Genomic DNA, 25,305 nt, shown 5'->3' on the forward strand with positions numbered 1-25,305 from the left:
ACTGAATCCGTGTTGTTTCCTATGGTAACGATGTGTTTCCTCACTAAATTAAGACAAAACCTTAATTATAAGGAAAACAGAAGGCCTTACCTTATCAGCAGCTGCATCTAACTTGGTATTCAGGGCTTGAGCTTTTTTCAAATATCTATTGACCTCTTGAATGTCACCATAAGAATAAAATTCTTCAACTTGCTTAGCATAACTTTCCAGTTCCTCCACAAATCTTTCACAGCGCATCTAAAGAAAAAATCAAAAATCCAAATACATAGATAGAAAAACACAGATAAACTGAGATAAACTGTTCAGCATTACAACATAATGGTGCAACTTTGCCACTACTTACCATTTTCACTATTGTAATCAGCCAACTGCCTGAAAAGTAATCGGTTTAAATCTTCTCCATGGCACCAATTGATATACATTTTTAAAGGATTAGGATTAAATTCCAATAGGTAACATTAAAAACTGCATATTGCTAAGCCTCGGGCTATAATTACAGGGAAATGCTTCGCCTAATATCCCTATTTGCATGACAGATACAAATACTAAATAAGCACTTCAGTGCAGATAAGGAATAACATCTGGATATACATTTTCATCTACACCAACATAACAGAACTTGCCTAAACATGTAAATCTGTCTTGCTAGATCAAAACAAATTTATTTTATTTCAGATATTTTGATATGGCCAATGTCATTCAACATAGTAAATTTTCCATTATCACTTGTCCAGAGCAGTTAATAGCTATTCACTATTTTTAAAGTGAGAGCTGCTGTATGCAAATTTGATTATCTCAGCAAACTCTTCAAAGTAAAAAAAGAACACTAACTTTAAGTCCTTCTTGAAACTGTTCAGTTTTTTCTTTAATGATCTTTCTATGTTCTTCGAAAATCTCCCCCATCCGTCCATACCACTGGAAGACGCTATTGTTTAGTCGAATGTCAACTGGTGAAAAGTTTGCACATTCTATCAGGAAGGCCAGGGAATTTTTGACATCAATTAATTTTTGTTCCATTGCCAGCATGTCAACTTGTTCCACTTTCACTATATATGCCTGTTTGGGAAGAAACATTAAGCAACCGGAGTCATTTCTGAACACTAAACACAGAGCAGGGTTTGCATGCTAAAATTCATTAAATTCAAATCATACTATCATGTTTCCCCGAAAATAAACCCCACCTCAGAAAAAAGACCTACCCTGATTTGTGGGGTGGGCTTAATATAAGCCCTACTCCAAAAATAAGCCCTAATTAGGACCCCACCCACTCCATCCCTGCTGCAGGGAAATGGAGTGTATGGGACTAACTTCTCGCTAAAAAAAAAAAGGTCTCGCGAAGTTGGAAGGCCTGACTGAACTTTTTTTAGTCCCATAAACTCCGTTTCCCTGCAGCAGGAGAGAAACATGCCAGAGCTGGAAAGCAGGTTAGTGAACATTTTTTTTTTCTTGCTTTCAGGAAGAGGGAGGACTGGGCAATGGTGAGCCAAGCTCTATAGCAGCGCCAAGAGGAGAAGCAGCAGGAAAAGGGGCTGCCATTTCGAGAATGGAGAAGGGAGACGCAGGGCGATGCAGGGCGGCAAGCAAGTGCTCTTCTCTGCTCTGCATCGCTGCAAAGAGCCGCTCCGCTTCCTATTCTCTGTTCTGTCCAGTGGTGGCGACAGAGGGCTGGCAGAGGGAGGCAGCGGTCATGGCGTAAGCCACAGGAGTGTTGGCAGAGGAGGAGGAGGTGGCAGCTGCCGCCAGGGAGGTGATCTGTGGGGCGGAGTGGCGGCACCACTCCCTCCGGCAGCACACAGCAGCAGCAGAGCCTTTCGCTGCCACCTCCCCGGCTCCAAAATGGTGGAGGGGGACCAGGTCTACCACGCCCATCCTCCATACGGTAGCATGGCATGGCCTGGTTGGGGGGGGCTCTGAAGAAAGCAGGTGAGGGGCGCATGGGGCAGCTCCACCCCCTCCCCCACCTGCCTCGCCTCGTTGTGGCGGCAGCGGCATGATGTGCTGCACAGCCTCCTGCTGCGAGCGGCCGCAACAGAAGTGGGCCAGCAGCCATGGTGGCTCCTGCTGGATGGGGCTGTTGGTGCCACCACTGCAAGGTGAGGCAGGTGTCACAAAAAATATAAGACACCGACCAAAATTAAGACCTAATGCCTCTTTTGGAGGCAAAAATAATATACGACCGGGTCTTACTTTCGGGGAAACATGGTAGTTCAATGTCCTATGTTTCAGAATGGTATTTTATTTTGAGATACATTCATAAGCCTCCCAGAATACTCACTGAATGGACTATGTTACAAGCCTATAGTTCTCAACTGATACAGTACCATTTTCATATCCAATAAATTGACTCCTTCAAAAAAAATAACTCCATGCCAAACCCCTTCCATCCTGATGCCAGAAAATTATTTGGACATTTCCACAAAGACACCAGAAAGTGAGGTTTACGGACCAAGACTTCACCTTATCTCGCTTAAAGTATGTTTTTAGATTTTAGCACAAAAATGAACAAGTTAATTAATTGTTTAATACATTTGTAAAACCATGTATAGCCCCATGGAGTTTGCTAGCTACAAAATTGCCTAGTATCTCACCCTAATCTTCAAAACAGCAATCATTACATACTTCAAAAAGCTCCATTACCAACTTATAAAATATTGGATTATCTCCGTGGTGTGTCTTGTTCAATGAAATAGTTTTGTTTCAAAATATGCAGGCTACTTTTCAGAAACCATAAGTCTGTAACATTTGATGGCAATTTTTTTAATAGAAGACCACAATGAATGGGATATTAATATCAAATGGGAGGTACCCTGTCACATTCTTATGTAAGATCATTTTCCCCCTAGGTGAGTGGGTTGGGAGCTGTATTGCTTTGTTGCTTGATAGTATATGTCTAATTTAGAGTTTCTGGTACCTTTTTTTGTCATTCTGCACATTGTATTTGGTATGATACCATACAATCAGTTTTTAGCTACAATGGCCATACAGCTCTCCAAGACTTCATACAGCCCTGGAGCTTTTGGCTGCTTCTCCTTGCTTGAAACATTTTCCATTGCTCTTAAAATAACTTGAAAGATCCTTGCTTTGTTGACTGTGTAAAATTAGATTTTAACGTAGAAGCAAAATATTTCAGTAAAAATCAAGGAAGGCGACTTCCCCTTAATGAGTTGCTTTGTTTCCAGAAATGCTGCCGCATACTACGTAACGTTATGCTTAGTTTAGAGAATCTTTGCTTTCCATTTTCAAAAGAGTAAATTTAATCCCATTTATCCACTAAAGCATACCTTAAATTCCATTAATTCATGCGTATTTGATGGGGTGGAAAGGGCTCTTTCTGCTATCCTCTCAAACTCATCACACAGTCTGAAATTGGAAAAGCAAACATGTCACGCACTCAAATCTCACATGCACATGCAACAAACATAAAAAGTACAGACCTCAATACCTGCAGGATCGTAACACCTTGAAATTGAAGGCCTGTTACAATTGGTAAGCAGAGTGCCAGAGTGGTATTGGTTAATGTGCTGGACTACAAGTGGGAAGAGTCAGGTTCAAGTCCTCCCTTCGCCACAGAAACTCATTGGGAGATTTGGGGCAGTGAATCTTGTTCAGACCAATCTGAAGTACGGGGGTTGTGCTCGTGGAGAAAAACAAAAACAGAGGAGGGAGTACAAAATACACCATCCTGAATTTCTAATCAATCAAATAAAGTGACAAAAAGAACCAGTCTACACTCCCCACTTCCTGGCCTCTATTATTGAAATAAAAATGCAGGCCATAGCTTTGTGGAAAGCCGCAAGGAAAGAGAACAGAGCTGCCTCAATGAAAAGAAAAATAAGTTGTTATCCTATTGCTAACCTGAGCAAATGTGAACAGATCAGAAATTACACAAAGGAGAGAAGAGAGTTCATTCCCTCCATGCCTACACAACAGGTTCTAGCAATTATAACTGAGCTATTTGAATGAAATACATATAATACATAATAAGATAAAGATACTATATTTCTTGTGGCAGAAATAGAACATGTTTATAAAGAATCTTGCAAGCATTTAACCATTTCCCATGTACATATGTATCTGGACACCATTCTGGACCCACAATACAACTATTTCAGAACAGATAGGATGTAATTCAAGAAACTGGAATACATATTCCCATCTGCAGGCATCAATTGTTGAGAACGATTTGCTGCCTGCAACCACAACTGTATCAGAGCTACACTTATTTGCATCCTTCTAAATAAGACATTTACCTTGTGTTTAGATCTTGATGATCTTTGAACATTTTGCCAATGATTTTGGAGCAAATTGAATCAGCTCGTTTTGCCAGTGATCTGATCAGTTCATCGCAATGTAACTCAAACATTCCTAGACGAATACACTAGAACACAAGCAGTGATGAGAAAAGAATTGCCAGCAAAAAATCAAAAATAAATTCTCCAAGTATTACAAAAAATCCCAAGGGAGATCGAGCTTTTGTTCTGTTTTGTTCCTGATGCCAGGTCATCAGCAGCAGTGTATTATTAAAAATAGATGGCTGGCTTCCTATTCACAGCAATTGTGCGATACTCCCATCACAAAAGAGATAAGAGCTGTGAGGCCTTTCAGTTGCATGGCTTATAATGAACTGAAAGAGATGGAGGACTTTGATAGCAGCCCACATAATACTTTGAATAAAAAAGATTAAAACTCAGATCATGGATTATACAGTGCCAAGTAGAAATGGCTCTTATTGGCTAGTCCTGGAATTTGCTCCTTTCAGTGTGCATTTCTAGGTCAACAATTAGCCAAGGAGACTGCCCAGGCCCTGATCTCAGATGCCATGGCCCCATCGGAGGAGGAGGAGGAAGAGGAGGAGAAGTTGGAACCGGGACCACCCGACAGGGATGGCATTTCTCCCTTGGCATGCTTGGAGAGGCCAGGGGCTGAGCACGATGCTGTCCCAGGTCCCTCAGGCACAGGGGGAAGTGATTTCTCTCGCCTTAGGCATAAAAGCAACCTGGGTGACTTTGGGCCTCTAGCAATCTCACAGGGTCGTTGTTATGGGGAAGAGGAAGGAGTTGTTATAGGAAGAGGAAGGAGTATTAGGGATGTTGATTGCCTTGAGTTATTTATAAAAATTAATAAAGCGGAGATTTTGAAAAATCTAAAAAAAAAAATCTAAACAAGATAAGTGTACCTCATGGCCCTCTGTACATTTATATTTTTTACATTAAATAAAGTGAGGAAATCTGTTCCATCTCATGAATATAACGTTGGTAGAAATTCTAACTGACTGCTAGGAACACATGACAGTGGTTTCCCCACATCTATAGTTCTATGCAGGTCTTTGTTACTGCAGAGTTAACATTTCTGCCCCCCAGCTGAAAAAAATTGAGGATAAGCAATTCCTTTTGAGTAATTAGCTTGCCAACCAACAGTTACAACACAATACCCAATATTCACCCCCTGGCATAGAAGCAGATAAGCACATCTTAGACAGAACATTTATAACACCCCTAGCAAAGTTAGCTTCTCGGTGATGAGAAACATGTATTCCATACTATTGACTTAAATGCCAGTGATTATAATTTCACATAAGATCTGGCACAAAGGACACTGGTTAGAGAGTATACTTTATCAAACATATCAAGGATGAATACACTGGCTGAGCTCATACAGTACATAGGACAAAACATAACGTGGTTTGTTCATTCTTGGTTTAATAATACATGACCCTACTATAAGATCAAATGAGATCAATTTTTTTAACCGGTCCTGATGGGAAAAAAATCCTACCTAAGCATTATGTCTAAATATAGTTCTAGTTGATTGATTGTGAGTGGGAAGGCTGAAGGCTGATGGGTACAACAGATCATAAAATTACTATACCTGTTGTATATATACAGTATCAGAAGACATAAAATAAAAAGGTATTTGCCATTCAGTGAATACACTACCTTTCTGGAGTGGTACTGAATGTCTTCACGGATGCTTTGATACCTGGCGACTTCGGCTGTTATTTCTTCAAATGTGTGCTCCTCGGAGAGGAACTGATCAATATCCCGCTCTGCTTGTTTGGTTATCAAATCGTGGTACTTATCATACAATTTGAGATGTTCAGTCGGTGCCACACTCTCCTTGGCAATCTCATTCCTAATTTTCTGCTTATGTGCGTCCAGAATTTCATCGAGGATGATAGGCTTCAAATTCATGGATTTGGCTTTGCTTTCAGGCTTTCAAAATAATAGAATTTCTTTTATGCTCCTAATTCAATTAATCAGTAAAGACTTAATATCAGATCAGCCACGCAATCCTACCCAGAACGTCATGTAGCTGAGCAACTTTTTCAGCTTTTCTCCAACTTGGTATTCCTCAGATGTGTTGAACTACAACTCTGATCATCCCTGCCAACCTGATAAAGAACGATGGGAATCCTATTCGGCACTTTCACAGGGAAAAAGATTGGGGAAAGCTGGGCTACAGGATTCATGTGGAAATTCCCAATATACTAGCAGAAAATTCAGTCGGCCAAGCCCTTGATCAGGACATGTCTGAGAAGGGCTGGTGCTCTCTTTACAGTACCTGGCATCTACTCTATTCATAGCAATGTTCCCCACTGTTGGCAACCTATTGCATCAGTTCAAATTTATTATTTCCCTGTCATTAGTAATTTTGGAACAAGGGGGGAAAGGCCACTCCGGCGTGGTTTACCATCCTATTATACAGTATACCTTGCTTTAAAAAAAACCACAGGAAATATTTTAATTCAGCCCTTAAGGGAAGCCTGCTAATGTTATTGTGTAAACATGCACAGTTCAAATGTACGCTTGATTTATTATTTAGTCTTAACTTTGGAAGTAACTTGGATTTTTAATTTGTTTTTAATTATTTTCCTTAGCTGCTTGGAAGAAATAAAAGAGATGTATGTGAAATATGCATAAATGGATGCGCAACATGACGGGATCCAGGTTATGCCAGTGATCTTCAACCTTGGCAACTTTAAGATGTGTGGACTTCAACTCCCAGAATTCCCCAGCCATCCAACCAAACAGTGGTATATGCACATATAAGTAGTTCCTAACTTATCACCATTCTTTTAACGACCAAATTCTGAGAGCCTTGGAAAAGGTGACTTATGACCTGTACTCGCAGTTACAATTGTCATATCATCCCCAAAGTCACATGATCACAAATTAGGCACTTGGCAACTGGCTTGCATTTACAATGGTTGCAGGGTCCTGTGATCACATGATCATAATTTGCAATCTTCTTTTCCTACTTCCAGCAAAAAATGCACATTGGGAAAGTTGGATTCACTTAACAACATGATTCACTTAACGATTATCCCAAAAAGTGTCCTAAAATCAGGTCCAATTCGACTTACAACCACAACTTACGACAGAAATTCCAGTCTCAACTGTGGTCATAAATCAAGGATTCCCTGTACACAGAAATCACAAGAAGGAATTTGTGGGAATTGGCAGTTCTTCAATCACCACCCCACCACCCCAAAAGTAATATAATTAGAATACTCCTTACCCACTTTGAATAAAGTTTGGTCTCCACTCTTGGAAACATATTAACAGCTTTTACCATGATTGCAAAAATATTCATGAATATGGCTTCATAGTCATTAAACTCAGGTTCAAATGTAATATTTTCATTCTCAAGAATCAATCGCATTATAAATCCAGAGTGTTCAAAGGCATAGATAGATTTCTGTTCAGAGAGAATTAAATCCATTAACATGGCTTGTACAGGAGAATACTTTAAAATGATGCAGCTCAGAACATTACAAAATACAAGAATGTGAGTGATGGGGTCAGTTGTTTTGGCTACGAGCACACAATGCTGATTAGCCAGCTAGTCCACAAAGTGACGCAGGAGGAAAAATGTCTGCACAAAACATTACTATAAGCATATCAGGCTCTCAAAGTATCAGAGATTGATTGATTGATTGATTGATTGATTGATTGATTGATTGACTGATTGAAAACATGAATCCTACTTGGGCTTCACCATAAGTCTTCTCCTGAAAGATCAACCTCCCAAGTCGAGTCTCAGAAGAATACATTCTATCTTTCTAAACAGAAGGCTTGCTTTTTTCACCTTTTTTAAAAAAATACATTATTTTTTTACAAGAGACACCTGGAACAACGTGGAAAAGCGGTAAGCTCGTCAGAAAATCTTACTTACCTTAGGTTGCACAATTAAATTCGTGAAGTCATCCATTGAATTTAAAGCTAGACTTTGCAGTTGCTGGGTCATTAGGGTTGCAGCACAGTTGAAGAAAGCCTCTAATTGGGCACTGCTGGCATTGGTAGGCACCTGTTTTCGTTTATTGCCTTGGTAATAGATATTTTGCACTTCTGGAAACCACCTAATAGGAGGGGGGGGGAGTGTTTTTGCAATTCGCAGAAATGTATCTTTTACCAAAATTTAATATGGTTTAATAACATGTAAAGCAAAGTTTCCCAGACATTTTAAGCCAACTCCCGTGCTTCTTCAGCATTTCTTTTGCCGTAATGTTCATTCAACATAAAAAGGGTTGGCAATCATGATATTAATGCCCGTACAAAAGGACAAAGCCATGATTATACTGCTGCTGCTAGATCTCCTTTCCTGTTTTGATCCAGTCCTTATTCCATGGATACTACTGGGAAATTATAGGAAAATGAGGAATTAAAAGGGCTACAGTTAGACCTTTCTTAGCAATCACAATTGGGACCACTAACTCCGTCACTTAAGTGCCATGCTCACTAGCAAAATATCATAGGACTGTGACAGGCTTACAATCTCACTTCCTCTTTGGTTGTAAAGCAAAGCATCGTGCAATCACAGCTTACAATTTTATTCTCCCTTCTCTATTAAATCTGTTTCTCACAAGCCAGTTGCAAAGCACACAAAGCATGACCACGTGGCCATGGGAGGCTACATTAAATGAGGCACTCAGTAAGTGAGGGTTGCCTATACCAACATGGTTGCAGCTCTGAGAGGTTCACATCACACTAAGGAGAAAGAAGGCAAGGGGTAACTCTCCACAAATCCCTGATCTGAAGTATTGGCATTCCTTTACTACCAATGATGCCGGCAAGCAAGATCTGCTGGGAATTAGTTTCAACAACCTCTGAAGGATTTTAGAGGTTATTGCTGGGATCCAGATGGTAGGCAGTCCACAATCTGGGAAGAAGTTTAAAATGAAGACTGCAGTGCCAACCGGAGGTGCTTGAGCAGGTGCAGCCTCCAAAAGTTGCCCTCAAACTATGTTAGTGTGACAGAAGAGGGAAATTAACTCCTCCCTTTCTTCCTCCAAAAGTCAACAACACAGCTACCCTTCAAAATCACAAATGAGCTGGGGGGGTTTTCTCCTTTTCCTTCACTCCACATCTGGCTTACAATAACAAAATTGCAGCCACAACAGGTCTTAGAATCCATAAGCCACAACTACCCACGTGTGTCCATGTTTCTCATTCATTCTTACTTACAATCACCATTCAAAAATCCAAATCACCATTCTACGCCTGAAATGAGTTGAAAGGGTTGGTATGCAGTGCATTTACATTTCTGGATTTTCTCTACAGCTCAAACCCTGCTGAGTATTTTCAGCTGAAAACAAAAGAGCCACATTCAGGGGTACGCTACCAATGTGGAACAATGCAGCTCCAAATGGCTGAGGCACGGAGACAACATCTCCTCTTCTTTTTCCTTCCTTCTGATTGTTGGGATCAAAGTGGTCAAGAGAGGGAAGAGTGATTAATGCTACCAGGTAAAAAAAGATGTGAGTTGTCCTTTTCCTAGTCTAGGTCACGAACTTTCCCTCTCACCATCTTCTGCGTGGGACTGAGCTATAGCCCTTGCGTGTGAGACTAGATCACATTCTCCATCACTTATCTCACACCCTTTAGGATCACAACATTCAGTTTTATTAACAGGCTTTGCTAATCTCCCCCCCCAAAAAAATTTTTTTAAACAAGGCTTCCAGCACAGCTTCATATTTGAAACTAAAGCATAAATTCATCTCTCACATAATGAGATGTCCTGGTACCCTTCTGCCCAATACTATTCTTAGCTCAGATCTGCTATGCAGAGCCCCTCCACGTTGGATATCTAAAAATGCCTAAAAATATTAAGAATCCCCTTCACTAAGAAAAGAATATCTGTCCATGGAATGAAACCACTCAATGCATTCCAAAATTATGGAAGAGAATCTTTTTAAAGCAGGTTAAAATCTCTCCAATATGAGATTTTTTAAAATTCGGGGGGGGGGATCAGGAGTCACTGTTATCAAATAATTTACGGTATTTATTTTTCTGTATGTGATTCATCTACTACTTTGCCCCTCATGGACTCTGGGTGGTTTACATGTATCAAAATAGCAAAAAGAATAAACATATAATTTAAAACCTCAAGACAGAAATGTAACAAGTAATATCAAATAATGTGCTGATGTTAACGGCAGGTAGTGGCTGTCTAGCCGCAGACAGGTCTGACTTAAAATTAGTCTTTCAGCTTTGGCAGAACACTCTGCTCAGAAAGAGCTTGAGAATATTCAGCCACAAAATTAGCTGTGCTTAACCTTTCACTCCAAGGGACATAAATCATTAAAAAGATATTTGAACTTACTTTTTAAAAAGAGTATCCTTGGCAGCTTCCATTTGTCTTAATATCATGTTCTGGAAGAGTGAGAGCTCCATTGAGTCTTGACGAGTGCGAAATGCTAACTTATCAATTAAGCGCAAATCTCTGTGAGAGTGACAACGGAAAATATTCTGCTGAATATATTTTCACAACACTTTTTTTAAAAATAAAGTTATTGAAATTCTATATTTAATCTGTTTCAACAGATGGCCATGGTCCATAGGTACCAGTTGAATTCTGAATCAGACTAAATATTGTAATTTAGCAAGGCTGGGCAGCCGTCTCCCAGAAATGCTGCAGAGAGCATGGGAACGCAGTTTCTTCAGGCAGCCATGCTCCCAAAAGCATTGCAGACAAAAGCTATGCTTGCACACTGAAGTATGTTTTAGAGCAGAGATCCCCAACCTCTTGGGCACCAGGGACTGGTTCTGTGGAGAGAGGTTTTTCCACAGACCAGAGCATGTGAAGTTTTGTGTGCTGCCTGCATCCCACGGATGGGGATTTGCTTGTTTGTGCGGACCAGTTGCTGGCATGCTGCGGCCCAATACCGGTCCATGGACTGGGGGCTGGGGACCCGTTTTATAGTTTGAAGCTGAAGCCTAGCACAGCCCCATTGTTTAATACTCTAAATACAAACTGAAGCAATCACACTTTATGTCATCTTAGCAGAGTGTCTGATTTTACATTTCCAATCGATTTTAGCATTTTCAAATAATTTAGTAAAAAAAAAAACAGGCCATCAGTTTATGAATAAGAGTTAATTTAAGATTGCAATCTTCGGCTTTGCCAAATCGTAACGTGAATATTGACGAAGAAAACATCATCTAGTTTGAACGATATGCTTCAGATGAATCAATTAGTTAAATAACGTTTCAGAAAAATCTTTATACATCTTTTTTTCTTCTTCACAGCATGTCCTTATAATTGCTTTTATTGCTTCTAACAAGTCTGTGTTCAAACAACTGTTTGGAGAGTGTTAATATCAACGCCTTTAAATTTGCTTATGGACACAGGAAAACATCAGCCTTCAACCAATGAAATGAAATTTACTGCAGCCCATTGTGCATCTGTTTCACAGATTTTTACTAAAGATCCTGGATGCGCAAGGTTAGGGAAAACAAGAAACGATCAACACCTAGATCTGTCTTTCCTCCTCAGTATAGACCAGGGGTAGGCAACCTTGGCTCTTTTATGACTGATGGACTTCAACTCCCAGAATTCCAGAGTAAGCATAACCTACCCCTGGTCTAGACTCTAACAGTGCCCCTAATGAAAAATAAGAAAATAAACTGAGTAAAGAAAAAACATAAAACCATTCATTTATTTACTTGGCCATGTGGCAACATCTTCACTGGGCCCAGCGGATGTGCTTTGGCCTGGCTCACAAGGCCAAAATATAACTACGTGATGGAGGATATGAGTACTCAGAATTTGTTCACTATCATACCTATTTCAGCACTGATACCTTTCTCTGCAGGCACATGCGCACGCGCACACACATCCTAAGCGTTTTAAGGAAAAGAGGAGTAAAATTCTTCTTAAGAAAAAAAGCAATGGGGACCACAAAATCACAAAATCCCTTTAGGGAAGACTAAGCTACGATTCATCAATATATTACAAATAGCGTTTCTTCTCTTCTTTTTTTGTTTTTTTACTTTATCTTTCATAGAAATTTGTGTGTGTGTGTGTGTGTAAGTGTGCGTAATGTGATTCTTTTGCAGTGATATTTATCACAGTGCACTGAATAAGGGAAGCTTAAAGAACAAATCTGACAGTTTCAGCGTTCTTAAAGAAGTTAGCTATTAAAACAGATATTATCTTACCGGATTAGCCTACATACATATTTTCTAAAAAAACCCAAAACAATCTGATAGACTGTCTCATTCTTTTCTATCTCAAAAAAGAGGAACAGCTCAGTTAGCTGCTCTATTAGGCATTACTATCTGAGATCTTAATAGAACAGAACTAAGCATGGTAACGTGTTTTTTTCCCCTCTTCTTTTCTTTTACCACAATATATACTTGTTAATAAAATAATCTGAGCTGCCGGGATAAAAATACCACGCTTAGAAATTGGCTCAGCTGCTGATTAAAACGAATAATGGTAATGTTTCATGGCCTTTCCTAGTCAGGAGCAGAAACCTGATCAGGCATAGCTCTGGAAATATTTTAAAGATAATGTTCTCTGACAACAATTAGCTCCTTCAGGGCTCTTGCTGTCAGAATGAAGCACTGCCTCCACAAAACAAGCTAAGCACATTTTGCCTGATTTGCCTTCACACCAACAGCCCCGGGTGAACATTTTTGGTGATTAATCTTACTGTAGTTCTTCCTGAATTCTTTATTATGATCATTGTTTGCGTACATTCAATATTAAGCCAGCTTTACATCTCATTACTGAACACGATAGAATGAGAACCTCATTTGCTCAATCCCAGCATTTTGCAAGCTGAGGTAATAAATAAACTGTACTTAACAGAATAAACTAATCTTCTGCAACTAGATGCCCTCCAGTCTTGCTAGGCTACAATTCCAGTCTAACCAAGCCAGCATATAGAGGTTGTCATCTAGCAGGTCTAAAGGACATCAGATTGGGAAGTAAGTGAGGAGTAAGTGATTTTCAAAATGAGAACAAGGAGTGAAAGGCAAATATTTATACAATTACACATTTAATTGTCAATTTTCTATCTGCGGTACTACTAATCTAATATTTTGCTTTATGCCAGTGATCATTGCAACATGCCTGCATTAAAAGAGATGAAGTCCATTAAACTATATTCAATTAAGGAGAATACTATGAACCAAATATTTTACATACAAGAAACTATGTTGACATAACATACTTATCCAGATGATGGACAGATTTAATTTGTAAAGTAACACCACTAAATGGATTAATTTTAGCCCTAGGTGTTGCTTGGGGCTAAGTTAAACTAACCCAGTCAGTTATCTCATAACCAAACATAGACGTGAGCATGAACAATGATGCACCCTTCCTGCTGCTGATATAGAGATGAAGGCCTAGGGCAGCCCTACAAAAACAGGACTATTCTAGAAATTTCCCCTTGCTGCTTCTTTTATTTTTGTCCCTCCCTCTCTACAGCTACATAGATCAAGATGAAACACAGAAGTCATCTCTGTCCATGAGGGCCTTGACCCTAATCAGGCTTTGGGGATTTTTAACAATATCCAAAGTAAGCTAAAATGGCAGGAAATGGCTGACTCTCAATCCCATTTATGGCAATGAGGAAGCTCATCAATGAGGCCATTACTCATTTGACTATGGCATCTATGACTACAACCCATTAGCATTTGCCTGGGGTAGGAACTAATGGAACATATAATTAATAAGATACAACCTAATGGAACCTGGTGAGTTCAAGTCCTGCCTTAGCCACGAAAGCCATGAAAGCCAGCTGGGTGACTTTGGGCTGGCCACTCTCTCTTAGCCCATCCACCTCACAGGGTGATTGTTGTGGGGAAAATAGGAGAAGGCAGGTATGTTGGTTTTGTTTGCCGCTTTGCGTTATGTATAAAATGATAAAGGTGGGATACAAAAAAGATAAAGCAATAAATAAAATAATAAATAGTCTCCAAAACTATAGTTACCGTAAAGGAAAGTCAATCTTTGAGTACTGTTATGATTAGGGGAGATACGTTCTCTCTTCCTTTCAGCCATATTATTACATACATACATACATACATACATACATACATACATACATACATACATACATACAAAACAACCTGGGTGCATTTTTATCCAGGAGATTCCATAGGTCTACTCATTTTTATTATTTGAATTTTATGAAGATTTTTTTTTACCATAGGAAGAAATAATACCAAGCAGAATACACATTACTTCTACACCTCTCTGAAGTAACCTTTCTTTGGGTCTCATTTGCAGCCCACTTATTAGCAAGTAGATGCCATCGGTGTAAACCTCAGCCACACACATACGGTTTTACAAAACAAAGAAACAACAATCAAGCTGAAATTTAAAAAAGGAGGAGGAGGAGGAGGAGGAGGAGGAGGAGGAGGAGGAGGAGGAGGAGGAAAGAAAAAGTGATCCCTGGTTCCCCCTGTTATATATCCCCTCCTAGGTCAAATGTGAATATCCAACAGTTCCTAAGTCTTGTCTTGTTTTGCCTTGTCCTCTCCTGTCTTTGCCTTTCATCTGTTTGTTATTATCTCTTTCGCTGCCAGCTCCACATGAACTTTCTATTCTTAGTTCAACATTGTAGCATAACAGCAGACTTAGAGCTGGAACACAATATGTGTTGTTATTCTGGGCCACCTTCCAGTCACTCTTTGCATTTCAGAAGCAGAAAAATTTAGTGCTGTTATTTTTCACAGATATGTTTCTTCACTTTGTGTCAACAGCAATAACTTTTGGACAGGACCATAACACATTTCAGAAGTCACTTCATGTTCTAGAGCAGGGGTGTCAAACTCAATTTCATTGAGGGCCGCATCAGCATTGCGATTGCCCTCAAGGGGCCGGGTGGGTGTGGCCTGGGTGGGCGTGGCCTACTGGGTGGGCGTGGCTAGAGTGCGTATGGCCTACTGGGTGGGCATGGCCAGCTCTACATCGTTCGCGTCAAGGGTGCCTATGGGGGCCTGGGCAGGAGTGGGACAAATCTGAGGGTCTCTGGCAGAAGGAGGGTCTCTGGGCCAGGGCCAAGGCAGCAGGGGCTGTTTCACTGTTTCCAGGATGGCTTCACGGGCCACATGAAACCACTTCGCGGGCCAGATCCGGCCCCCAGGCCTTGTGTTTGACATGTCTGTTCTAGAGCATTACCACCATTTGTTACTCTCTAGGATGCTGCCGTGTGCTCAATCAATGGAATGTATGCATGGATCCAGTGGTTTGATTGATTGGGATGAGGCTGCTCTTTCAGCCTCAGGTATTTAATAGATCCTCTAATTCAGCTGCCCGCTTAATCTACAACTCATTTAATATAAGAACCAGTTCAGTTTAATGTAACTAAATCCTGTGTAGGAATCCAAACTCCTCAGGAATCTTTAACTTGGCTAGAACGTTTTTTGGGGGAAAACATTACCCTCAGACAATCCCTAAACTATAAATATTGCCAGAAAGTAGAAATGCTGTCAGAAAGTTTGAAGCTATCATTATTGTTAATAAACAGTGGCAAAGTCTTTGTTTATCTATATGTCCCAAAGTATTGATGTATTTCCAGTGTTTACATTATTTCAAGTAATTCTACTTCTTCCTGATAGAGAGGATGCATGTGGGGTTAATATATAGTGTTTTGTTTTGACTTTCTAATTTTGTCCATTCAGAGCATAGTGTAAATTTTGTCCATTTAGAGCATAGTATACTAAACATCTCCCCATTCTAATATCATGCCATGATAACAACCATGGCACACTCTGAAGTTAAAAAATCAAATCCTCATAATAAACAAATCGCTGTCATTTATATTTCCAATACAAGGTCTTTGTGAAACTATTTATAAGCTCAAAGGACAGATATAAAATAAAAGGATCATCTTCATTTTAATCCAATATCAATGTATCTTGGAAATGGCATCATAATGAATAAACCTAATACAGCAACAAAAATAATAATTTTGTGAAGACCAAATCAGTTTAATGCACTATTTGTAGGGTTAAAATGTATTTTTTTAAAAATAAATTATTTTTTTAAAATTAAATATGAGGAAATTGCATCAAGTCTCACATGAAAACCCATTTTTTTCAAGATCAGACTTTCGATGAGATTTTGGCATTTTTAATATTTTAAAGATAGAATTTTTTTTTTATTAAAGAGTTTTACAAAAACAAAATTTTACAATATATCCCCAAATCCCTCCCACCCCAAACCCACCCACTTCCCCCCCCACTTCCCAGAGCTAAATACAGGATTATAGTTACAATAATCATATTCTAAATAAAAATTATGCATAATATACAATTAACCAAATTCATAATGCGCTTTAACTCTCTTTTAACATAACTACAAACAACGTACCAATAACAATATCCCACTAAAATCTACTCATAAGCTAAATGGTACTTTTTGGTTCCATATTTGTTTTGAATATAATTTATCCATCTCCTCCAAACTGAAATATATCTTTCCTGTGAATGATCCTTCAGATAAGCAGAAATCTTAGACATTTCTGCAAGATTCGAAACTTTAAACACCCATTCTTCTACAGTGGGCAAACTATCCTTCTTCCAATATTGTCCCACCAGTAACCGTGCTGCCATTATCATGTTCAACATCAAGTTAGTTTCTTTAACATCACAATCTACTGTACAACAATGCCCAATAAAAACAATTGCGGGGAGAACTTTATCTTTCTCTTAAAAATCTTTTGAATGTTCCACCAAATTTTAATCCAAAAAGCTTTTATATTTCTACAAGTCCACTACATGTGAAAATAGGTAGCTTCTAAACTACCACACCTCCAGCATTTAGACTGTACATTAGGATACATATTGGACAGCTTCTTGGGATCCAGATGCCATCTATAAAACATTTTATAAAAATTTTCTCTTAAATTTTGAGCCTGGGTAAATTTAACATTTCTGACCCAAATTATCTCCCAGGTGTCCAGCGAAATTGGTTCCTGAATATTTTGTGCCCACTTTATCATGCAGTCTTTAACCAGTTCCGTTTCCGAATCCAATTCAATTAAAGCATTATATATCCTCTTTATATGTGCACAATTTGAATCTCTAATTTGCTTTACTAAATTTTGATCTGTAGTTGTGATGCCAACCTTTTGATCTGACTTCCACCTAGCTTTCAATTGGGTATGTTGAAACCAAGAGTAACTTATGTTTTCTTGTCTTAACTCCTCTACTGGTTTAAGTTGCCAATCATTCCCTTGCAATCTAAGTAGTTCCTTATAAGAAACCATATCCATACTCACTCCCATAGATACGCCCTCTATCGTGTGTCCAGGAATTCCCCAAATCGGTATTTTATAATTTAACTTATAGTAATACTTTTTCCAGACACGCAATAAAGCACTTCTAAGAATATGGGATTTAAAAGCCCTGTCTACCTTCTTATCATAAAGCAAGTATGCATGCCATCCATATACCAAATCCCATCCCTCAAGATGAAGTATTCTCTTGTTAGTTAGATTAAGCCAATCACTAACCCAGGTCAAGGCAACCGCATCATAATACAATTTCAAATTCGGCACCTTGAGTCCCCCTCTTTCCCTGGCATCTTGTAAAATCTTGAATTTAACTCTTGGTTTTTTCCCCACCCAGATAAATTTGTTAATACCCTTCTGCCATTGATCAAGGTTGGCATCCTTTTTCAATATAAGTATCATCTGAAACAGAAAGAGAAACTTTGGTAGAACATTCATTTTAACAACTGCAATTCTTCCCAGTAATGATAATTGTAATTTTTTCCAATTATTTAAGTCCCTTTGTACCTTCAACCATAGTGTTTCATAATTATTCTTATACAATTTTACATTTGAGGCTGCAATATATACTCCTAGATATTTAACCTTCTTCACTATTTCAAAACCTGTAAATTTAGATAACATATCCCTTTCACTCATAGATAAATTCTTGGATAGTATCTTAGTCTTATTACTATTCACCTTAAACCCAGAAACCTTACCATACTGAGTTATAATTTCCATCAAGTCTATAACCGACTGTGACGGTTGGGATACTGTCACAACCAAGTCATCAGCAAAAGCTCTCAATCTATAATCATTCTGTTTTATTTTAATTCCCTTTATCAAAGAGGACTCTCAAATTTTAATTAGTAAAATCTCTAATGTTAAAACAAACAATAATGGAGATAGGGGGCAACCCTGTCTTGTACCTTTTTCAATTTTAAAAGTCTCTGTTAATCCCCCATTAACTATAATTTGTGCAGTTTGTTGTTGATATATAGCTTTAATAGCATGTAGAAAACCTTCTCCAAAATTCATCTCCTCAACAACTCTTAATAAAAATTGCCAATTCAATTGGTCAAAGGCTTTCTCTGCATCCAAAAATATCAATGCTGCGGAGACTTGGTTGTTCTTATCCAAATATTCAAGCAAGTTAACAATTTGTCTTACATTATATTTCATATACCTCCCAGATATAAATCCCGATTGATCACTATGAATCATTTGTTTCAAAACTTGCATTAATCTATTAGCCAATACTTTAGCAAAAATCTTATAATCTGTATTTAAAAGCGATATAGGTCTATAATTTTTAGGTTGGGTAAGATCTTGATCCTCCTTTGGGATCAACGATACAAAAGCTGTCCTCCATGATGGAGGAACTGCGCCCCCAGTCTGAATTTCATTAAACAAAATCTTTAAGGGTTCAATCATTTCAGGCAACAACTTTTTATAATAAATTGCTGTTAATCCATCTGTTCCCGGATAGAAATATTTTGAATTGTGGGGCTGACCAAGCACCATCCAGAGATGTGACAAACATCTTAATGCTCAGATATGCCTTGTGTGCTTTAATAATCTTTTAATTAAGCGGTAGTTAGTGTAAGAACAAGAGCCAGTCTGACGTAGGGGTTAATGGTACCAAAGTAGAAATCAGTAGACTGCAAGTTCTAGTCCTGTGTTAGGCATGAAACCAGCTGGGTGACCTTGAGCCAGTCACTTTCTTTCAGCCCCAGGAAGATGGTAATGATGAATCACTTCTGAAATCTTGCCAAGAAAACTGCAGGGACTTGTCCAAACAGTTACCAGGAATCAACACTGACTTGAAGGAACCCCTCCTCCCCCCCCCAAAAAAGGCAAGAGAGTAAGAACAAGCCATGTCCTGTATTCACCAGCACTACAGATTATCACCTATAAACAATAAACAATGCTTTTCTAAAGTTATATTCCTCTCCCAAGAAAATAAGCTGTTATTACCAAAACAGCCTCTACTATTTCAAAACATCCATTTTGTTCATCACCATCAAATGCCAGTCTTAAATGTGAAACTGGCTCTGCGAAGGAGATGGAATGTATTTTTCTACCTCGTTTGAAAGGACAAACTATCAAAGGAGTTGTTGTTGTTGTTAGTTGCGAAGTCGTGTCCGACCCATCGCGACCCTATGGACAACGTTCCTCCAGGCCTTCCTGTCCTCTACCATCTTCTGGAGTCCATTTAAGCTCACGCCTACTGCTTCAGTGACTCCATCCAGCCACCTCATTCTCTGTTGTCCCCTCCTTCTCTTGCCCTCAATCTTTCCCAGCATTAGGCTCTTCTCCAGTCAGTCCTTCCTTCTCATTAGGTGGCCAAAGTATTTGAGTTTTAGCTTCAGGATCTGGCCTTCTAAAGAGCAGTCAGGGTTGATCTCCTCTAGGACTGACCGGTTTGATCGCCTTGCAGTCCAAGGGACTTGCAGGAGTCTTCTCCAGCACCATAGTTCGAAGGCTTCAATTCTTTGGCGCTCAGCCTTTCTTATGGTCCAACTTTCACAGCCATACATTGCAACTGGGAAGACCATAGCCTTGACTATACGCACTTTTGTTGACAGGGTGATGTCTCTGCTTTTTAGTGTGCTGTCTAGATTTGCCATGGCTTTCCTCCCAAGGAGCAAGCATCTTTTAATTTCTTGGCTACAGTCCCCATCTGCAGTGATCTTGGAGCCCAGGAAAACAAAATCTGTCACTACCTCCATTTCTTCCCCATCTATTTGCCAGGAGTTGAGAGGGCCGGATGCCATGATCTTGGTTTTCTTAATGTTTAGTTTCAACCCAAGTTTTGCACTCTCCTTCTTCACTCGCAACAAGAGGCTCTTTAGTTCCTCTTCACTTTCTGCCATTAGAGGAGACATATGATGAAATCTTCTACGCTTCCTAATGGAAGTAGAAAAATACATCTCCATCACAAAGAATTCCCAATAATATTTCAGGGATCCTAGGCAGGCCTTAAAAAGGCCTCTTCAGAGTGAATCGCAAGATGAGACAAAAAGAAACCTTACGCAGGGTGCATTGCTTCAGGAACTGTGGGGGGGAAAATGGAACTTGGCTATCTGGCCTGGTGCATAATATTGCAAAGTACGGACTGTCAACTTTAGAGTATCTGCTTCCCTTCCTAATACCTCTCTGGAATAAGCCATAGCACTACTTTCTCTCTAAGGAATGGGATTCCAGCCACAGCAGCAGGCCGTCGCCAAAGTTAGCAGTTCTTTTATTCAAATCATGACACAAACAGCCAAAATAATGTAATCTGACCACTTCTCATTGCAATGGTTTTGTGATTGCTTCTTTTTCAAGGCAAGGAAAAGCAGAAATGGCCATGTCTGCAAAATTTCTCAGAACTGCTTACTTTAACTTGTAAATGTGTGTTTGAAATGGAGCCATGCTAATATCGAAATTACTAGCTGAAAATAGTCACTGCTCAAAGTAGGGGGTCCAGAGATTAGTTTATTATTTACAAATACTATGAATCTCAAAAAAAGATTCCAATCTTTTTGAAGGCCCCAGGGAAGAGAAATCTCAGCATCATTACTCCTGTAAAATGCAAATCAAAAATTGGATGTGTGGACAGAAAAGCAGCATGGGAGTAATGCAGAGCAGGAAAAACTGCTGTGATTAAAGAAAAATACAAACCATATTCCTCCCTACGTAACTGAAATTACAACCTCCAAAATGTTTAAAGACTGACAGCTCCATTTTACTTTAGCTGATTTAAAGGCCAGAAGTTCTTTAAAATATTATGCATTTAAATACACCTCCATACATACATGGAGAAACACTAAGGATAATCAAAATATTGATATACTGCATTGTGATACGATTCCATATGTCCAGTCAAATTTATATCCACAAATAAAATGCAGAATTATACCAAGAAAATAAGTCAGACATGTCAAACACAAGGCCCGGGGGCCGGATCTGGCCCGCAAAGTGGTTTCATGTGGCCCGCGAAGCCATCCTGGAAACAGTGAGGGAATGGCCCCCACTGCCTTGGCCCTGGCCCAGAGACCCTCCTCCTGCCAGAGACCCTCAGATCTGTCCCACTCCTGCCCAGGCCCCCATAGGCACCCTTGATGCGAACGATGTAGAGCTGGCCACGCCCACCCAGTAGGCCATACGCACTCTAGCCACGCCCACCCAGTAGGCCACACCCACCCCGGCCGTACCCACCCGGCCCCCTGAGGGCAACCACAATGCTGATGCGGCCCTCAATGAAATTGAGTTTGACACCCCTGACTTAAGTTATACCAAGAACTTCCAAGTCATCCATCTGGAGACTTCTGGGGATGGGTTTGCTAGTAGGAAAAATAAATTCTTCTCATCTGCCTTCTAAGAGTTGTCTAACATACTATTTCATACCCTTTTTCAAAATTATCTACAAAAATCATTTGGGCTAAAGATTCCTCATTAGAAGTCCCAGATATCCTGAGCCTGCAAGGAGAATTGCCCAGATGCAAAGAGAAACTGAAGACACACTAGGGCAAGGGTAGGCAACCTCGGCTCTTTTATGACTCAGCATAGCTGGCTCAGGAATTCTGGGAATTGAAGTCCATGAGTCTTAAAAGAGCCGAGGTTGCCTACCCCTGCACTAGGGCATGTAAACCAAGGCTCTTATTATAGTTATAGTATTAACTATAACACAGGGAAATGGTTACTGTAACTTTATAAATATTAGTCCAAGAGGTACAAAATCATTTCTTCCATAGTTGGTAAAATATGTTAGCTTACAATTGGAAAGGGGGAAAAGGAAGATTATGATCCAGCTTTAGAGAGCAACACCCCTATAAAGCTTAAAATAGCTGTAAATTAGTTTTTTATACCAGTTGAAAAGTTTGTGCCTGTGGACTCTCTCTCTCTCTCTCTCTCTCTCTCTCTCTCTCTCTCTCTCTCTCTCTCTCTCTCTCTCTCTCCTCCCCTCTCTCTCTTCTCTCCCTTCCTCCCTCTCTCCCTCCCTTTCCTTGTTCTCTTTTCAGAGAAGTAGCCATCACTAATGCTAGTGCAACAGGAAACAGATCAGTAAACTCCAGTAATTTCCAAGAGATCTTCGATTGAAATATTTTTCACCAACTTTATGGAACCCAATGCTTTCCAACTGCTGAAACTACGAACTTAATTTTCCAAAAAGCATTCTGCTATCACTTAAGCATTAAACAACCTCCAACATTTGTTAAACTGCTATCACGAGAAACTGCATGGAGGGGCAATAAAGGCACCGTTACAAGTAAAATCTCAACATGTGTGATGATAAAGAAGCTGACAATTAGATATTTTGTCCAGGCAGAGAGAAGTTCCCCAACTATTTTGAAGCAAGCCGTATGTTGTGCCTGTGTTCTTCAACCAGCCCAGTTTATGCTCCTTGTTAACTTCGTTCATGAAAGAAAAATGGTTTTTACACTAAGCAATTTTTTTCCTCTGCAATAGGTTGTTACACTATCAAATGCCCCCGCAATGTCTTGGAGATGCAGAATTACTTCCAAGGGTGGGTAACAGCAATCAAATTTTGTTACACTTTAATTGCTCAACTACTCCTTTAATGCTTCTAAAGATATCTGGCACTTTTTCAAATTTATCTAAGCCATGTCTTCTAAGACTCCGGCATTAGTTTCCTTTTGCCAGAATCAAGCAGATGGCTTCATTCCAATTCAATCACTTTCAAAGAAGTAAAAAAAAACACACACACACACACGAAAACCCTCTAATAAGAGCTTGGAGCCCGATAAAGTTGTCCTTGAAACAAAGAAGGGAGTACAAAGAGCCTTCAAAATGGTTTCTGACCGAGGAACTTCCCTAAAGAAGATTCACTGAAGAAGTCTTGCACCCTGCTTCCAAATGTGTAGCAAATTGAAATTCTTTGCAGACTGGAAGACTTAAAACGATGTTTTAACCTGATAATGTTTAAATGATTCCCCGTACATATATATATACCACTCACATTTCTACCAAGGAATTCTGAAGATGAAATGCAGACGTTGGTGTACAAATCATGCAAACTGCTTACATGAACCATCATCAACCTCCAATCCCTTCTATTAACAGAGGCGTGTAGAGAAAATAGGTCCAATAAATCCCAGAAACTGTCTATTGATCATGAGAACTGTAACTCGGAATTTGACTCTAGAGAACATGGCTTGAATTTAAACATCACTCAGCTTCTGATGGAGATTGAATACTGGATGTGGGAAGGCCTCCTCTCTTTTGGCCTTCCACATGAAAACATGGCACTGCAACCTTCCTAGGGCACAGAGAGGAGCATGCAGCCATGGAACTGACTAACCCCCAGTCCATGGACCGGCACCAGGCCGTGGCATGCCAGAAACCGGTCTGCGCAAAGAAGCAAAGCTTCATCCGCGGGATGCAGGCAGTACATGAAACCACACCCCCTCCAGTCTGCAGAAAAACCTCTCCACAGAACTGGTCCCTAGTGCCCCAAAGGTTGGAGGCCTCTGGACTAGAGCCCCCCAAATCATCCCCTGTCTTTAAAGTAATATTTCGACATCAAAAGTTTATACACTGTTTTTATATTTTTAATATTTTATTGTACACGGCCCAGAGCCCCTCTGTGAGGGAGATGGGTGGTTTTAAAATGTGATCAATAAATAAATACCAAAAGTCATTCTTAAGCCCTAAGAAGAATGATGACAACCCAACGATGGAAGTCACAGTCATTCAGCACAATGAAGCAGTATTTGACATTGGTAGAACATCTATCAGAGGAAAATCCTGAAGCTGTTGGGTGTTCAGAGAAAATTTAGGTGATCTGGAACTCTGCTGAGTAGCAGGTAGAAAAATGTAATTTTCAACACAAAGAGTGGCCCCAAGTAATGAAATTTTTACTCCCGCTACCTGGACTCAACCAAAAGACCAGATACACATCCATTCCATTGTTCAAGCAATGAAGGAATGAATTACAGGCAGGGCTTTTTTTCTCATAGAACGCTCAGAACGGAGTTCCGGCACCTTTTTTGGATGGAACCTTGTAGGGTAGGCAAGGCGGGTTGTATGACATGTGTGAGTTCCGGCACCTTTTTCTTTTACAAAAAAAGCACTGATTACAGGGAATGGTGATTGATCCAAATGGATATTAGATTCCATTCCTCCTCTGAGAATTCAAGAGGGGGGATCCCAAAGTTGAGATCATATATCATTACATACATTGGCTTATTGCAGAAGTAACTATTTGGGGCAAACTCTCCAGTATTTGTAAATTATTATCCTAACAACTTATCCTACCAAACATTATTACTTTTATTTTACACATCAGTTGAAACAACTGTACTTTTGGAAGGACTTTCCTAAATTTATTCAGGGGAATTTAGACTCAAGTATTTTGGATACTATTGAACAATCTATTCTTTTGATCAAAATACTGTCTGTGCTTATATAATCTTTGTAACCCTTCCCCTTCTTTCCTTTTATAATCTTTGACTATAGAAGACTTGGCTTGTCTATAGACAATAGATACTCAGAACCTGGTAATACTATTGCAGAGCTATACTTTCAAATAAGTTCCTCCATGCCCCTCAAACATATGAAAAACACTACTGCCATAGATGCCATAGTCTTACGTTTAAATGTGACCTTTTTTAGTTTTCCACCATGGTTAGAGCAACACTGGAAAGTTTAAAAATGGGAGGAGCATCAGTTTAGTAACAATGTATATACATGCAGCTCTTTTTTTAAAAAAAATGTTCACACCTGAGAATGAAATTAACCAGACCATTATCTACTTGCAGTTGAATGTACTTAACCCAAAGAGC

General features: G+C 39.5%; 1 protein-coding gene across 1 annotated transcript in view; it reads right to left on the reverse strand.

Annotated features, from left to right (window-relative positions):
- The window catches only part of DNAH7 (dynein axonemal heavy chain 7), a gene marked incomplete at its 5' end in the record, with an annotated part of 161,860 nt that overhangs the window by 117,948 nt on the left and 18,607 nt on the right, over positions 1–25,305 (reverse strand). Inside the window, 8 exons of the mRNA XM_083349744.1 lie at positions 91–237; positions 832–1,056; positions 3,282–3,360; positions 4,251–4,378; positions 5,937–6,212; positions 7,519–7,698; positions 8,176–8,359; positions 10,603–10,722. Coding sequence (XP_083205870.1) covers positions 91–237; positions 832–1,056; positions 3,282–3,360; positions 4,251–4,378; positions 5,937–6,212; positions 7,519–7,698; positions 8,176–8,359; positions 10,603–10,722 — 1,339 coding nt within the window. The remainder of the gene's footprint in view (positions 1–90; positions 238–831; positions 1,057–3,281; positions 3,361–4,250; positions 4,379–5,936; positions 6,213–7,518; positions 7,699–8,175; positions 8,360–10,602; positions 10,723–25,305) is intronic.

The sequence above is a fragment of the Vipera ursinii genome, assembly GCF_947247035.1.
Source record: "Vipera ursinii genome assembly, chromosome: 1".
In the NCBI taxonomy this organism is placed as follows: Eukaryota; Metazoa; Chordata; class Lepidosauria; order Squamata; family Viperidae; genus Vipera; species Vipera ursinii.